At 58.7% G+C, this 15,166-nt stretch overlaps 1 protein-coding gene across 1 annotated transcript; it reads left to right on the forward strand.

The window, feature by feature from the left end:
• Window positions 1-259: 259 nt before the first annotated feature.
• On the forward strand, window positions 260-14,514 carry INSRR (insulin receptor related receptor; the record flags this gene model as incomplete). The annotated part of the gene is made up of 22 exons (XM_083374102.1): window positions 260-371; window positions 3,180-3,740; window positions 5,287-5,602; window positions 6,468-6,610; window positions 6,763-6,907; window positions 7,111-7,325; window positions 7,426-7,552; window positions 7,722-7,960; window positions 8,173-8,340; window positions 8,424-8,610; window positions 8,702-8,746; window positions 8,878-9,179; window positions 9,371-9,507; window positions 9,717-9,882; window positions 10,903-11,011; window positions 11,275-11,345; window positions 11,468-11,697; window positions 12,155-12,265; window positions 12,568-12,727; window positions 12,893-13,022; window positions 13,699-13,833; window positions 14,168-14,514. 22 exons carry the CDS (start codon window positions 260-262, stop codon window positions 14,505-14,507), a joined length of 4,149 nt encoding a protein of 1,382 aa, XP_083230228.1. The 3' UTR covers window positions 14,508-14,514.
• Window positions 14,515-15,166: the final 652 nt, after the last annotated feature.

Raw genomic sequence — 15,166 nt, forward strand, 5'->3', positions numbered from 1 at the left:
GCCTGCCACACCTGGGGCTCTGGACTGGCCATGCCTCCATTTTCCCAGCCCTTTTGCCGTGGTGTGAACGTGCCGGAGGATGGTTGTGGTCAGGGACGAGGACCTCCTGCCTCCCTGCTTCAGACCGGTGGTCCCACAGACAGCAGGGTGCTCCTCCCCGTGCCCCCCTGGCAGCAGGGCTGCTGCCAGCTGAGAAGCCAGGGGGCTGCCCTGTCGCTTGAGACTCGCTTTCCCGCCAACGCCCGGCCGTTTATGGACCATGGAGAAGAAGGGGACAAGGGGAGTCCCTGGCGCCCCCCTCTGGCCCACCTGGGGGCCCCTGCTCTTCCTCTGCCTGCTGTGGCTTGGCCCGGCACCAGCCTCTCCCGAAAGTAAGTCGAGTCAGGTCAGCCGGGCACACAGGCATGGGGCTCGGCTGCCTGGAGTCCAGGAAGACCCCCCCCTCCCAATCTGTGGTGCCCAGGGCAGACGCCTTGGCCCAGGGCAGGGTGGCTGGGTGGGAGGCAAGCGAAATGGATCCGGGCCGGATCGCCTCAGGCACCCTACAGGTGGCTCCATCCACTGGATGCTGGCGTTGGAGATGGCATCTCAGGCAAAACTAGCCGTGGTGATTTAGTAACTGGCATTTGGTGTTTAGTGTCTTGTGTGAGCCTGGCTAGAGGCTCCAGTCAGAGGGAAGCCCTTAAATGTGCTTGTTGTTTGTCTGGGTGAGAGAGACCCAGCACAGGGGGAGAGGAGGCAGCCGTGCTCCCTCCGTTTAGCTCTGCTCTCAAGTTGGGGGGGGGGAACCCACCTTGCGAATCTAGGTTTAAAGTAGCCCTTTCTAGAAAATTATTCACCTGAGATGGCTGAGGGTCAGAAGAGAAACTGGATTAGCCCATTGCCTGCAGTTGGCATCTGAAGTGTGTGTGTGTGTGTGTGTGTGTGTGTGTGTGTGTGTGTGTAACTCTGCCAATTGTGCTTTCCACTCGTAGGTGCAGCCCCTCCAGCCAAGGGGTTCCTGCTCAGAGGTAGCGGTTGAAGGTTACTCCTGCAGGGAAAAATCCAGCAAGGGGGAAATTTGTCCCGGGGTGGGTGGGACTCTTCTTCGAATGGGGTGGGGGTTTGGGCAGGAGCCAGAAATCTCATTTCTGCTACGGTGGTCTGCAGGGTGAAAGAAGGCAGACCCCCAACACAGACCCCCTCCTCCCTCTGCAGAGTGATGTGGGTGGGGGAAGATACAGCTGAGCAACGCTGGTCTCTGCTGCAGCTCTGGAATGGGGGGGCAGGGAGAGGAAACGGGGTGCCCTCTCACCCCTTAGTGCCTCCTCTGGAGATGCAGGAGAGAAATTCCCAGGTGCTGACAGGGCTGGAGACCCATCCCACCCGCGAGGGTCCCAAGTCCATCCTGGACACACACCCCCTTTCTGTTTTCTGTTTTCTGTCCTCTTGCGGGATTTATAGGCACAAAAGACACTTTCGGGTGTTGTCAAACAAGCAGAACGCACACACAGCAGCCGTCAGGAAGCCACTTTAGCCAGTCTGACTGGGGGGAAGGGAAGGTCCTCCCCCGCTTCCCGTCCCCCCCCCCCCGTAGGAGAGAAAGCAGGAGCGCCCATTAAAGTGTATTGAAGCTGCTAGCTGGACTCAGGATGGCAGGGAGGGGGGAGGGGCGCCTGGGTCCTGAAACTGGCAGGGGTGCCTTTCAGCAAAGCCGATGGGCACCTAACTAGGCATTTCATCCATTAACAAGCCATTAATTAGCAGCATCTGCTAATTCGGAGACTTCCTGCCAAGTTCTGCAGGTTTTTTTTTCTTTTTAAAAAAGCAAAGCATCTTTCCAGAAAGAAAGAGGGGGGCCCCCCTCCCCCAGACCAGGGGAAGATTGGTCCAAACTGAGACGCTTTCCCTCCACATCTCGGATTCCACCCTATGGCTGTTAGATATTTATCGATTCTTCTGGATATTTTCCAGCAAGGAAGCGAAGCTGTCAATCCCCCCCCCCGGGTTTTTCCACATCAGGCCCAGAAGAGAGCTGCCCTCTGGGTCAAGATCGGCCCAGCCCGTCCAGGCTTCGTGGCGGCATCTGCACGACATGCTGAGCTTGGCAGCTGCGGCGTCAGTTGGGGAGGGTTTCTTGTAGGCTGTGAGGATCCAGGCTTGGCTCAGCCTCCTTCGGTGGTTGGTCCCCATGCGGAGCATGGCCTTCCTCTCTGGGAGCCACGGAGGAAGGTTTGAGGGCAACGCCACCCATTCTGGCCGTGCCTTCCTAGCGGCCATTGGTTTTCTTTTCAAGAAGGAGGGAGAGGTGCATGGGTACCCTCTGTGGGGTCCTCCCCTCCTCTTCTCCCTCTTCAGAGCCTCAGCAAACACAAAGCCGCCACGGAGAGAGCGAGCGCAGCACCTGTTTAAACAGGAGCCGAACCCAGCCCTTCTCTCTCTCTGCAGAAGCTGCTTCCCAGGGAGGAGGGGGCAGGGAGCCCTCAGGCAGAAGGGGGGTGGGGGGGTTGCTTGGGCACCAGCTCCTTTCCGCTTGAGCTGCGCCCGAGACCCTTGGCCTGGACTTGGCCAGCCCTTGGGAGGGTCAGTGGATGAAAGAGAAGAGGGAGGGGCCTGGAGGCAGGGGCTGTTAATACAGTGGGCCCTCCAAGTTGCTCTTCCAGAGCTGAAGCTGTCTAAAGCCCCCTCCCCCCCTTGCCCGGATCCAGCTGCCAGAAAGGAGCTGCCACAGCCAGCCGTGGCTCCAGGTGGTGCCAGGCTGGGAAGATGCTAATGTGGGCATTGCGGCAGCAGGCACGGAGACAGGGGGGCCTGGGGCTCCTGTGCAAAGACTAGATTGGGTGGGGGGCATCAACTCCAAGTCAGGGGCCAGGCAGCAGCCATGCTGACCAGGTGCTCTGCTTCCAGGCTTGGGGAGAGGCCAAGGACAAAGAGGCCCCTTGCAGTGAGGCAGTTGGCACAGACCAAGGTGGGCAAGACCCCCCCACACACACACACACCTTGGCTGCAAGGAAGCACCTGCAGGGACACACTATGCCCCTCTAGCACTGCTCCCATTTCAATGCGCCTCATCCTAAGCCACGCAGGGTCATCCGCGACCCAGTCTCTGGCCTGCATTTTTGCCTGGGAGGGGAGGATAGGAAAGGGCGGCTGGACAGCTCCTGGAGGGCCGGTCCCTGACTCTCTGCTTGGCCCCGCAGTCTGCGAGAGCATGGACATCCGCGTGGATCCCGCGCAGCTGCGCCGCCTGGAGAACTGCTCAGTAATCGAGGGCAGCCTGCAGATCCTGCTGATGTTCACGGCTAGCAGTGAGGACTTCCGCACGCTGGCCTTCCCGCGCCTGGTGCTCATCACGGAGTACCTGCTGCTGTTCCGTGTCTACGGACTGGAGAGCCTGCGCGACCTCTTCCCCCGCCTGGCCGTCATCCGCGGGGCCAGCCTCTTCTTCAGCTACGCCCTGGTCATCTTTGAGATGCCGCACCTCCGCGACATTGGCCTGCGCAGCCTGACCAATGTGCTCAACGGCTCGGTGAGGATCGAACGCAACCAGGAGCTCTGCCACATCTCCACCATTGACTGGGCGCTGCTGCAGCCGCTGCCCGCACTGGAGCACAACATCATCCTGCACAACAAGCCGGCCGAGGAGTGCGCCGACGTCTGCCCGGGCATCCTGGGCGGGGAGGAGCCCTGCGTGCAGACCCCCGCTGGCCTGGCCGGACCCTTGGAGTACCGCTGCTGGACCTCCAGCAACTGCCAGAAAGGTGCGTCCCACCAGGGGTGTGTGTGTGAGAGGCCTGCGGGCTGCTGGGTGGAAGGACAAGGGCAGCTACAGGTCATGAGAAAGCGCCAAGCGCTTATACACGTGTGCAGTGGGCTGGCGTCGGTTCCCTCGCTCCTCTGAGTTGCTTCCATTTCTAACCCGCCACGCAAAAGTGAAGGGCGAAGTGCGCAGTCCGATCCTGTTCGTTGAAAGCGGCTGCGCCTTTTGGCTTCACCTCCACCCGCTAGGTGCGTCCCCCCCGCCCCCACCTTTCCATCTGGGTCTCTCTCTGTTGCGAAAGGGCTGCGTGGCTCCCCGGAGCCCGTTTGCTGTAAACAGCCTCGCTGCTAATGCAAACAGATGGCCGCGTCTCCTGCAGGGGGACGAGATGGCCGCTTGCCTGCCTGGGCGCGTCTGTGGGGCGGGGGTAGGCCGCAGTTTGTCTGCAGAAGCCTGGCCTCTTCCGCGCGGCTGCGGGGGCAGAATTGCCAGCCCCCCCCAAGGAACCAGCCAAAATGCAGGTGTACCCCTTGGCCCAGCCAGCCAGGGCTGAGCTCTGGTCGCTGAGGGGGGGGACAGACCCGGGAGCCCAGAAGAGACCCCAGAAGGAGCAGAAAAGCAGCCCCGTAAAAGGAGAGGGACAGGCCCTCTCCAAGGCCAAAGGAGCCGTTTTACAGCGGTCAGTTCTGGGTTGAAGATGCTTCGGAGGTTTCTTTGCTGCTGAAATGTTTTGCTCTGGACTTAAAAATCTGATGTTTGAAAAGCAACAGGGAGGTCCCACTCCAGAGCCACCAGCAGCCCTGGGCTTTTCCCCTCTCCTCTTTTCTGGTTTGGGGTTCAGCCGGTCAGTGTCACACGTCGGTCAGTGTGATTATGGCTGCTTCCTTCTGCCCAGAGTTCCAGGCTGAGGGGGCCACAAAAGAGGGGGCCACTCCTCAAGGCCCCGATCCCTCCCCTCCAGATTTGCCAATGAGTCTCCTGATTCTGAGCAAGGTAGCAATAAGCTGAGTTGTTTGGCAACCAGGGAACACGGGCTGCTTTCTTGTTGCCTAAACAGCCAGTCTTAAAACCTGAAAATTACCGAATCAATGAGGCAGACGGGCTGGAAAGCGCAGAGCTCGGTTACACCAAATAAAAAAACGCTGTTTTGTAAACAGAAAAGGGTATACATTTTGACACAAATCTTTGCTAGGCCAGGCTAGGCAAGAGACCAACAACAGAAGCCGATTACAAGTTTCGGTCGGAGCTGAAACTGCTAGCGAGGCAGAGACCCAGTTCATGCATAACACCCCCCCACACAAAGTGGGGGGTAAATCTGCTGTGATTGTGGATTTGGGCTGGGAGGGAGTTTAGAGTTTCAATTTTGGGGGGGCGGGGCGGTCCAAAGTTTTTTTCTCTCTGGAGATTTTTGTGGGGAATCTTTCAGAGGCAACTGGAAACCAGCAGAGCCGCAACAGTAGCCAGTTTTTTTGGGGGGGGGAGGGGGAACAAGTGTCCTCTCCAAATCCTTGCCAAAGCCCCTCCCTCCCCTCTCTCCCTCCCTTCAGTGTGTCCCTGCAAAGTTGGAGGTGCCGCCTGCACAAGCAAGGACGAATGCTGCCACCCCGAATGTCTGGGGGGCTGCAGCCGTCCCGGGGACCCCCAGGCCTGCGTGGCCTGCCGCCACTTCTACTTCAACGGGCGCTGCTTGAGCTCCTGTCCGGACCTCACCTACGAGTACGAGCAGTGGCGCTGCGTGACGGCGGAGCACTGCGGCAGCCTGCGCAAGATCTCCGAAAACCTACGGGACTCCTCCAGGTTTGTCATCCACCGGCGGCAGTGCCTGGCCGAGTGTCCACCGGGCTACCGGAAGAACGAGAGCAGGTGAGGAATGCCCCCCCTCCTGGTGCCGGTCCCCCCCCCCGTGGCTTGGCTGTTCTGCCAGCAGCGGCTCACTTCATGTTTGCAGAGGCAGAATCTGAGGTCTGAAGCGGGAAGTCTCTTCCTTCATTAGCGCAAGTGTAAGCACTTAACTGCTGGCAGAGTGGCTGCCACGCTTAAAAACCCATTAAGCTAATTTCTCCCTCGTCACCGTCATCTTTAAAGTGGCTTGACTTCCGCAGGCAGCGGGTCTGGCCACCTCCACTTTAAGAGCCCTCCTCAAATCTCAGAAGTTCTCAGTTGAAGCGATGGATGAGGGGATATTGGCTGTTTGGGACCCGGAAAGTTTTCAAGCCCTGTGATGCCTCAGATATAAGAGCCCACCCACTCTGGCTACCATTTTGGGGGCGCTAGTTAGGGTTGGAGTGGACTAGGGGTGACCCGATAGCAGTATTCCAGTATTTGAGGGGCTGCCGCAAAACAGCACCCGAAGGCAGGAGAAGAAGCAACGGGTGGAAACTAATCAAGGTGAGAAGCGACCTGGAATTAAGGAGAAACTTCCTAACGGTGAGGACAATTAACCAGGGGAACAGATTGCCACCAGAAGTTGTGGATGCTCCAACACTGGAGGCTTTTGAGAAGAGACTAGACAACCCTTTGTCTGAAATAGTATAGGGTCTCCTGCGTGAGCAGGGGTTGGACTAGAAGACCTCCGAGGTCCCATCCAACTCTATTCTGGTTGATGGGTTGTTTGTGTGCCTGGAAGGAAGACGTGCCCCTTTTTCCCTGACAAGAGGGCCAATTTTGTGTGTGGAATAATGGTGGGTGGTCCTCAGCCCCTCTTCCTTCCCTTCCCTCCCTGTTCCAGCCTCATCTGCCATGAGTGCCAAGGGCTGTGCCCCAAGGAGTGTAAAGTGGGCACCAAAACCATTGACTCCGCCCGGGCAGCCCGGGACTTGGCCGGCTGCACCCTCATCGAGGGGAACCTGATTGTGAACATCCGTCGGGGCGGTGAGTGGCTCCCCTTCCCCTTCTGCACCCCAGGGGGGAGGCCTCAATTCCCACCAGGATCCCTTCAGCCCCCACGTGTGGCTGCGTCCTGCTCAGTGGCGCAGCCCATCCCGGCTCACGGCTGCCTTTCTCCTCCTCTTCCTCCTGGGCAGAAAACCTGGCCTCCACCCTGCAAAGCAGCCTTGGCCTGATTGAGACCATCACGGGGTTCCTGAAGATCCGGCACTCCTTCGCTCTCATCTCCCTGAGCTTCTTCAGGAACCTCAAACTGATCCGGGGGGACTCCATGGTGGACGGGTGAGCGGTGGCCAAAGGAGCTGGACGGAGGGAGGGGAGGCTCCTCCTGAACAGCCTTTGCTGCCTGGGTCTCGCCCGCAGTGGGAACAGCCACTGGCCGGGCGCCCTCCGGGCTGCGTGGAGGGCCAGGCTTGGCTGGGGAGGGGCCAGCAGAGGCTGGTCTGAGGGCCTGAGCCCACCTCCACCCTCGCCCCTGCCCTCAGGAACTACACCCTGTACGTGCTGGACAACCAGAACCTGCAGCAGCTGTGGGACTGGAGCCAGCACCGCCTGTCCATCCCGGTGGGGAAGATGTATTTTGCCTTCAACCCCAAGCTGTGCCTCTCGGAGATCTTCCGGACGGAGGAGGTCACGGGGACCAAGGGCCGGCAGAACAAGGCGGAGATCAATCCCCGGACGAACGGGGACCAAGCCTCTTGTGAGTTGGTGGGGAGGAGAGAAGGAAGGGGGGTGCTCCCCCGAACTTATATTTAACAGCCCCATCCTTAAATCAAGCCTGTTCTTCCCCCCCCCCTCAGGCAAGACCCAAACTCTCCGCTTTGTGTCCAACGCCAGCGAGTCGGACCGCCTCGTCCTCAAGTGGGAACGGTACCAGTCCCCGGAGTCCCCGGACCTCCTCAGCTTCATCGTCTACTACAAGGAGTCGTAGGTGCTGGGGAGGGCTTCCCCCAAGGAATCCTCCCCGTGGGAGGGGGGTGAGCTCTGGGCTCTTGCAACCCCCACCCCAGTTAAGTTGCCTCTACCTGGCCTGGCGTGAGGGGCCCCGGCGGGGCAGGGCTCCCTGGCCGCCCCTGAGCCTGGCGTCCTCCCCCAGCCCCGTCCAGGACGTGACCGAGTACGTCGGGCAGGACACCTGTGGGGCCAACAGCTGGAACGTGCTGGATGTGGAGCTTCCCCTGAGCCATGACCAGGAGCCAGGCGTGACTCTGCAGAACCTGAAGCCGTGGACGCAGTACGCCATCTTTGTGAGGGCCATCACCCTCACCACCGCCGAGGAGAGGCGCAACTTCGGGGCCCAGAGCCAGGTGGTCTACATCCGCACCCTGCCTGCCGGTGAGGAACTGGGAAGCACCAGGGGAGGGGCAGGGCCTGAATGATGGGCAGGAGAGTCCTCCCCATTCATTCTTCCCCCGGTGAGCAGCCTGCCTTCTCTGGCAGCTGTAAAGACGAGCGCGTTTTTGTAAAAGCCGATGGCAATCGGTGCAAACAGGAGGGTGAAGAGCCAAGACTCCCCTTCCCATCATCTGCCTCTCTCCGAACTGCAGTGCCCACAGTGCCCAGGGACGTCATTTCCATGTCCAACTCTTCCTCGCACCTGATCGTCCGCTGGAAGCCGCCCTCCCAGCCCAACGGCAACCTCAGCTACTACCTTGTGCTGTGGCAGCAACTGGCGGAGGACTCCGAGCTCTTCGGCAATGACTATTGCCACAAAGGTGAGGACCACTGCCACTCCTGCCCCCGGGGGCCCCTCCGGCCTTCAGCTGACGGCCTGCCTGGTCTCTGCCCGGCTCCCCAGGTCTCCGCCTGCCCACCAGCAGTGCAGACACCCGCTTCGACACCAGTGACGGCGAGGAGCACGAGGACGCGGATGAGCAGTGCTGCCCCTGCCACAGCCCCGTTGGGCAGACCCAGTCCAGAGTGGAAACGGTGTCTTTCCAGAAGAAGTTTGAAAACTTCCTCCACAATTCCATCATCCTGCCCAGGTGGGCTAAATTGGATGGCTGAGGTCCTGTTGGGGGGCTAAGAGGAGGGACTGGGAACTGTCTGGCCCACTCTGTCTCCCTCTTTCTCCAGACCCCCTTGGAAAGTCACCTCCATCGACAAGATTTCTTCTTACCGGTGAGCTTCTGATGGACGGTGTCCGTGTTTGTCCTCACGTGAAGGGGGTCCCTATTGAAATGCTCCTTGAGGTTATTTTTGGGGTGAAACTGCAGGGCTGCCCCCTCACCCTTCTTTCCTGGCTGCAACAGGACCCCCAAAAAGCGCAGAGACACCTTTGCCGTGACTGTGGAGAGCCAGGCCTACCCCAACACCTCCTGGCCTGCCCCGGGGACCCCCAGCCATGCAGCCACAGCCCACCGGGTTGAGCCAGACCCTAGTGCGGAGAAGGACTTCCGCCTCTTTGAGGATAAAGTCGTTCGGGAGCGGACGGTGATCTCCAACCTTCGCCATTTTACCGAGTACCGGATCGATATTCACGCCTGCAACCACGCAGCCCAGACCGTGGGGTGCAGTGCCGCGACCTTCGTCTTTGCTCGGACGATGCCCGAAGGTGAGACAAAATGGCCTTACCCTTTCCTTGTCAAAAGCTGCCAATTACTGAACAGGAGCTGCCCGGTTGTCCTGGTGTAATCCACCTCTGAGCAGTTCAAATTCAAGCTCTCCCAGTTGCTCTCTCCCTTTCCCTGGGAAGACTCTCCATTTCCTCCTTGTCCCAACCCCCTTTGCCCTTCTCCTGGCCAGCTCAGGCCGACAACATCCCCGGGAACCTGACCTGGGAGCCGGCCAGCAAGAACAGCGTCCTTCTCCGCTGGCGGGAGCCGGAGAACCCCAACGGCCTCATTCTCAAGTACGAGGTCAAGTACAGCCGGGAGAGCGAGGTGAGGACGGGGTCTCAGGGCCAGGGCGAGGTCCAGGCGGCTTCTTGGCATCGCTTCCCCCAGCGGCTCTTCTGGCCATCCCTCAGCCGGGTGGCTCCCACCTCTGAAGGCTTAACCCTGGCCAGGACGCTGGGCACTGAGAGCGGCAGCTGGCAGATGCCGCCCTGGGCAACTCTGACCAGCTACGAAGCGGCTCTGCTTCCTTGCAGAAAGTCATCTCGGTGGTCTGCGTCTCCCGCCATCGCTATGCCCGCTACGGGGGCTACCACCTCGCCCTCCTCCAGCCTGGAAATTACTCTGCGAGGGTCCGGGCCACCTCCCTCGCAGGGAACGGCTCCTGGACCGGCTTGATGACCTTCTACATCCTCGGGGGAGGTGGGTGTCAGAGCCACCTCTTAAGTTCTTCCTGGAAGATGCGGTGCTGGTAAAGAGGCAGGGGATCACTCGTGCCCCAAGTCTTGCAAACCAAGCAGCCGAGGAGGGTCGCAGGGTCTTATTTTTAGCCACATCTGCAGGGTCAAAGTGAAAAGATGCTGGGATATTTGTTCCTTCTTGCATTTGCTTCAATCTGCCTCTCCGCTCATGAGAGCAGCCTGCCTGGTGGGCTTCTCTGGCCAGACTGACCGTTGCTGAGATTGCAGGGAATAGAAATCCAGACATCTGGAAATTGGCCAGAACAGGATCCTGGAGCACCAGCAAATGGGAGCAGTTAAGAAGGAGACAGACGATGCAAAACGTAGCCTGGTTCTGTAGCTTCCCTCAATGATGAAATTAACCACACTTGGAAAACATAGATGGATGGATGGATGGATGGATGGATGGATGGATGGATGGATGGATGGATAGATAGGGGTGGGGGGAGAGAGGAATAAGGAAAAGATAAAGCTTAGGATTAAATTCTGTAGTACATTTACTTTAGAAAATAAATGTGAGTCATGTATAAATGTAAAAAAGGTTTAAGCTCAAATAATTGTTCCACAGCTTTTAAGTATCCCCTCAAAAGACCCCCAGGGAAGGATGGAAAGTCTTCCCCTTAAGTTTATCTCCCTGACTTTTGGAAGAGACCAAGAACTGGCCAAAGAGTTTATTATCTCTTCCTTGAAACTTCTCTGAGAAAGAGCTGGAAGTATGTTGTCAAACAGAAGGAAAAGTAACAACCGTGCAAAATGTTTATGTTTAAGGGAATGGAAGAAAATATGTCCTAAACAGGTGATTAGATGGGGGGGGGTGGGGAGGAGAAAATCACCAGCAATCTTGTCTCAGCAGAGGCTCCTTCAGCAGAAAACCAAATGTTCTCTTTTTGTATGTTCCTTTGTGCTTCGCTTTGGTCGGTTGGGGTTGCAATAATTGCATTTCTCTCCCCTGACAACCCCCACAAACCCCGTTTCTAAGCAGAGGAAGAGGAATCTGGAAGTTTCTACGTGTTCCTGACGCTCACCCCAGTGGTTCTGATGCTCGGCATCGCCTGCCTGGCCGTCTTCGTTTTCTTATACAACAAGAAAAGGTAGCCTCTGCTCGCTTTGGGGAGCAGGGTGCCTGAGCTGAGGGGGGCCACGTTCAAACGGTCGGGCTGGGTTAAAATCAGGGGCTGCTTCCGTTGCTGCTGAGTCCAAGAGGCCCGTCGCTTTCCGGGGGGGGCCGGGCGGTCTAAGAGCTGAGCGCAAAAGCAGGGCTGGCCCTGGAAAGCCTGCGGTTTGGGGTTGTCCCCTGAAAGAAAGCAAGGGGTCCCCCCTCCCTGATCTCTTCTACCTGATCCTCGCCTTGCAGGAGGACCGAAGGGTACCCCAGTGGCACGCTGTATGCCTCGGTCAACCCTGAATACTTCAGCGCCTCCAACAGTGAGTGCCCAGGCCGCCTCCAGGCCAGCCGGGAAGAGGCAGGGAGGGGAGGAGGGAGGTCCAACTAGCAGGAGAGTTTGGGGCCTGCAGCACAAGCGCACCGGCCTTTCCCCCTTTCTCAGTGTACGTCCCTGACGAGTGGGAGGTACCCCGGGAACGGATCACCATCCTGCGAGAGCTGGGCCAGGGATCCTTCGGGATGGTCTACGAGGGGATCGCCAAGGACCTGGAGCAGGCGGGCGAGGAGACCCGTGTGGCGCTGAAGACAGTCAACGAGCTGGCCTCCACGCGGGAGCGCATTGAGTTCCTGAACGAGGCCTCCGTCATGAAAGCCTTTCGCTGCCACCACGTGGTAAGGGGCAAAGGCCCAGAACGAGGCCGGGGCGCTTCTTTCCTGCCAGAAAGAAAAGGGAGGAGGCACCCCAAAAGTCTTGGTGAGGTCTGTGTGGGTGAAAGAGACCCAACTGAGCTCTCGCTGCCCTGCCCACTTGCTCTGCATGCCAGCACGTGGGGCAAAATCATTCCTAGGAAGATGAAGACGCCTCCAACGCAGGCTTGGCTCTGGACTTGATCTCCGGAACTTTATGGAAAGGGACACGGTTGCCTTTTCCAGGGAGCGGATTTAGTTTCCCAGACCAGAGATTTTCTGGTGACTCCCCTATCCCGGCCTCAACCGGTCCAAGCCCAACAGCGTTTCCGTGACCCAGAGATTGGTTTGGCGTGGGACCAGCGAGGGCTGAGCTTGGTGGGGCTCTCGACCTGCTGTCCAGATCCCGGGTCTGCAGCCTGCTCTCCTTTGGGGCCTCCAGGTTCGCCTCCTCGGGGTGGTGTCCCAAGGCCAGCCGGCTGTGGTCATCATGGAGCTGATGACGAGGGGAGACTTGAAAAGCTACCTGCGCTCCCTCCGCCCGGAGGCCGAGGTGGGTTTGCCCCCCACCTTTTCAGGCTCAGATTGCAGGCAACGCGGCCTTGGCTGACTCCCAGGGGACACTCTCTGGAGCAAAGCGAAAAGCTCCCGAATGTTGGCAGTGACTTCAAAGGACTTCCAAGCGGTGGGGAGGGCTGGAAACTTGATCTTCGTTGCCACACTTCCTTTCCGAGTCTGGCTTCCATCAGCGGTGACTTTCCCACAACAAAAAATCAGAATTTGTTATGCTCTGGACACTCCCCAAGGCCTCATTTTGCTTCCCTGTTCTGACCACCTTGGTACGTCTTCTTCTAGAACAACCCGGGTTTGCCTCCCCCGTCCCTGAAGGACACGATCCAGATGGCCGGAGAGATTGCCGATGGCATGGCCTACCTCAATGCCAAGAAATTTGTCCACCGAGACCTTGCGGCCCGCAACTGCATGGTGTCTGAGGACTTCACTGTGAAGATCGGAGGTGGGGCTGAGGGGGTCAGGGAGAGGGGCTCCCTAGGGCAGCCGGGGGTGGCTTGGACATGGCTGGGAGAAGCTCCGGTCCTTGCCTCTCTCCGCCTCTGCTCCTCAAGCCTGGCTGGAGCTTGCTCCTCCTTCTCCCCCCATGAGGCCTTTCTTTCTTGCAAAGATTTTGGGATGACCAGGGACATCTACGAGACAGACTATTACCGCAAGGGTGGAAAAGGCCTGCTGCCGGTCCGCTGGATGTCCCCCCAAGCCCTGAAGGATGGGATCTTCAACACGCAGTCGGACGTCTGGTGAGCCCAGGGCAGCAGGAGAGGCGGGAGGTGGCAGCTTAAACACAGCACCCCTTTACCCCGGGGGGGGGGAGTGTTAGATGTTTTGTGCCAGCCATGGCAGTTCCCCAAAAAGGTCATCAGATGGGAGCAAAGAGGCTTCTTTGCTTCCACTGATGAGCCAAGGGTCTCAGACCCGACAGCCCCATTGGCGAGAGAGTTTTATGGTCAGGGAGGGACCAAGACCCCCCATAAATACCTCTGCACGAGGGGCTGCTCTTCGTTCTACTTCTAGTTCTAGCCTCTTAAGATTCTACTCCTAGCTTCTAGTTCTTCTTCTGTTTTAGCTATGTAATGCTAGCTTGCTTTCTTTTATTTTGTTTCTCTCTCACATGCAGGCATGAATGCTTTCATGCCAAGTATTTCTTTCTCTTTGATCTATCATTGAATAAAGCTAATATGATTGCATCTCTGCGTGATGCCTTCACTTGGAAGCACCTTTAACGATCCATCGTGAGATCACCTCACAGGGAGAATGATAAGTGGTCCCAGGGCATTTTGTAGCCCAAATGGCAGATGGCACCCTTGACTGAGTCCCTGGGCAGGGCTGGCAATGCAAAGTCCCTGCAGCCAGAGAAGGGAAGCCAGCTGGCAAGGGCTGGGCTGGGGTGCCCCTTCTCAGCCCTCTCCGTTCCAGGTCCTTCGGCGTGGTGCTGTGGGAGATCGCCACCCTGGCAGAGCAGCCCTACCAGGGCATGTCCAATGAGCAGGTGCTCCATTTTGTGATGGACAACGGGGTCCTGGAGAGGCCCGAGAACTGTCCCGACAAGCTGTGAGTGACTCCCAGAAGTGTGGTTGTGGGTGGGCCTGTGGGCAACCTTTCCCCACCCTCTCTGCCCCTTAACTCTTTTTGAGCGACAGTGGGGGGCTTTTGGTGGCCTCCCTGAGTGAAGCCCACCAACGTCTTAAGCACATGGTTTCCTTGCCTTTCAGGAAGCCCGGGGGCCTCCCCTCTCAATCCCACCTGGCCCCAAATCTGCCTTGCTTTACCTGGCCAGCGGGTAGCTGCTTCCTAACGGAGCGAACCTCTCCGGCTGCCCGGCTTAGTGACGGGGCTGCCCTCCCCCTTGCTGCCTACTCCCAGACTTCTTCTTCTCCCCTCGCAGACACAGCCTGATGACCTGGTGCTGGCAGCAGAACCCGCGTCTGCGCCCGTCTTTTGTCCAGATCCTGCAGAGCATTCAGGAGGACATGAGCGCCGGCTTCCGTGCTCACGCCTTCTACCACAGCCTGGAGAACAAGCGCAGCAGCTCTGGGGGGGCTCTGGACCTGGAGACAGACAAGCTGCTGGAGGAGGAGGAGGAGGAGGAAGAGGAGGAGGAGGAGGAGGAGCCCAAGCCAGCGGCCCCAGCCCTGGTCCCCCGTGGCAGCAGCCCCCAGCCCCTCTTCGGCCCTGGCCAGCCCAAGGACTGTTGCCCTCCCAGCAGGATGAAGCCAGGCCTCTGAGGCTGGGCCAGCCTGGCAGCGAGGAGGGTGGGATGCCCTTCCTTTCAGGAGGGGGCCGTGTCCTAGGTGGCTGGCCCAGTGGCGAAGGACCCCACAAACGCCAGGGGCAGACTTTTAAGAGGAACTGCTCTGTCACTCTTTCTTTGAAAGACAGACGCCGGGACGCCTTTCTGGGTGGGCTGATTGGCAACTGGGCGTGAAATCATTGGCCTGGATGTGGGCAACGGTATCTCAGGAGCAGCAGCCAGCCGGACTGTCTCTACTTCACTCACCAGGTTGCCAGGTTGGGGGGGCTGTTTTCAGAAGCAAAGCAGGATACCAACACCCCAAAGTTTTTATTCAGCTGTTCAAGGGACCCCAAACAGCAGGAGCCTCTGTGCCCAGCCCCGTGGCAGGGACCCCTCCTGAGGCTGAGGGGTGCTGGGGGGCAGCCCAGTCACATCTCTGGGTCCCCTTTACTGAATGCAAATGGTTGGAAGAGGCCAGGGGATCTTGGAGGAAAGTTCCCACACCAGTCCCAGATCCAGCCCTTCTCCTTTTCCTGAAGGAAGCCGCAGGTCTCTCACTGGGAGGGGGGAGGTCTTCCTGCAATACCCCTCCCCATTCCCCATTCTGCCGCTTGCAGGTCTTCCTGGAGGGACAAATGCTTCCTCTGGGCG

Source organism: Vipera ursinii, assembly GCF_947247035.1.
Source record: "Vipera ursinii genome assembly, chromosome: 15".
In the NCBI taxonomy this organism is placed as follows: Eukaryota; Metazoa; Chordata; class Lepidosauria; order Squamata; family Viperidae; genus Vipera; species Vipera ursinii.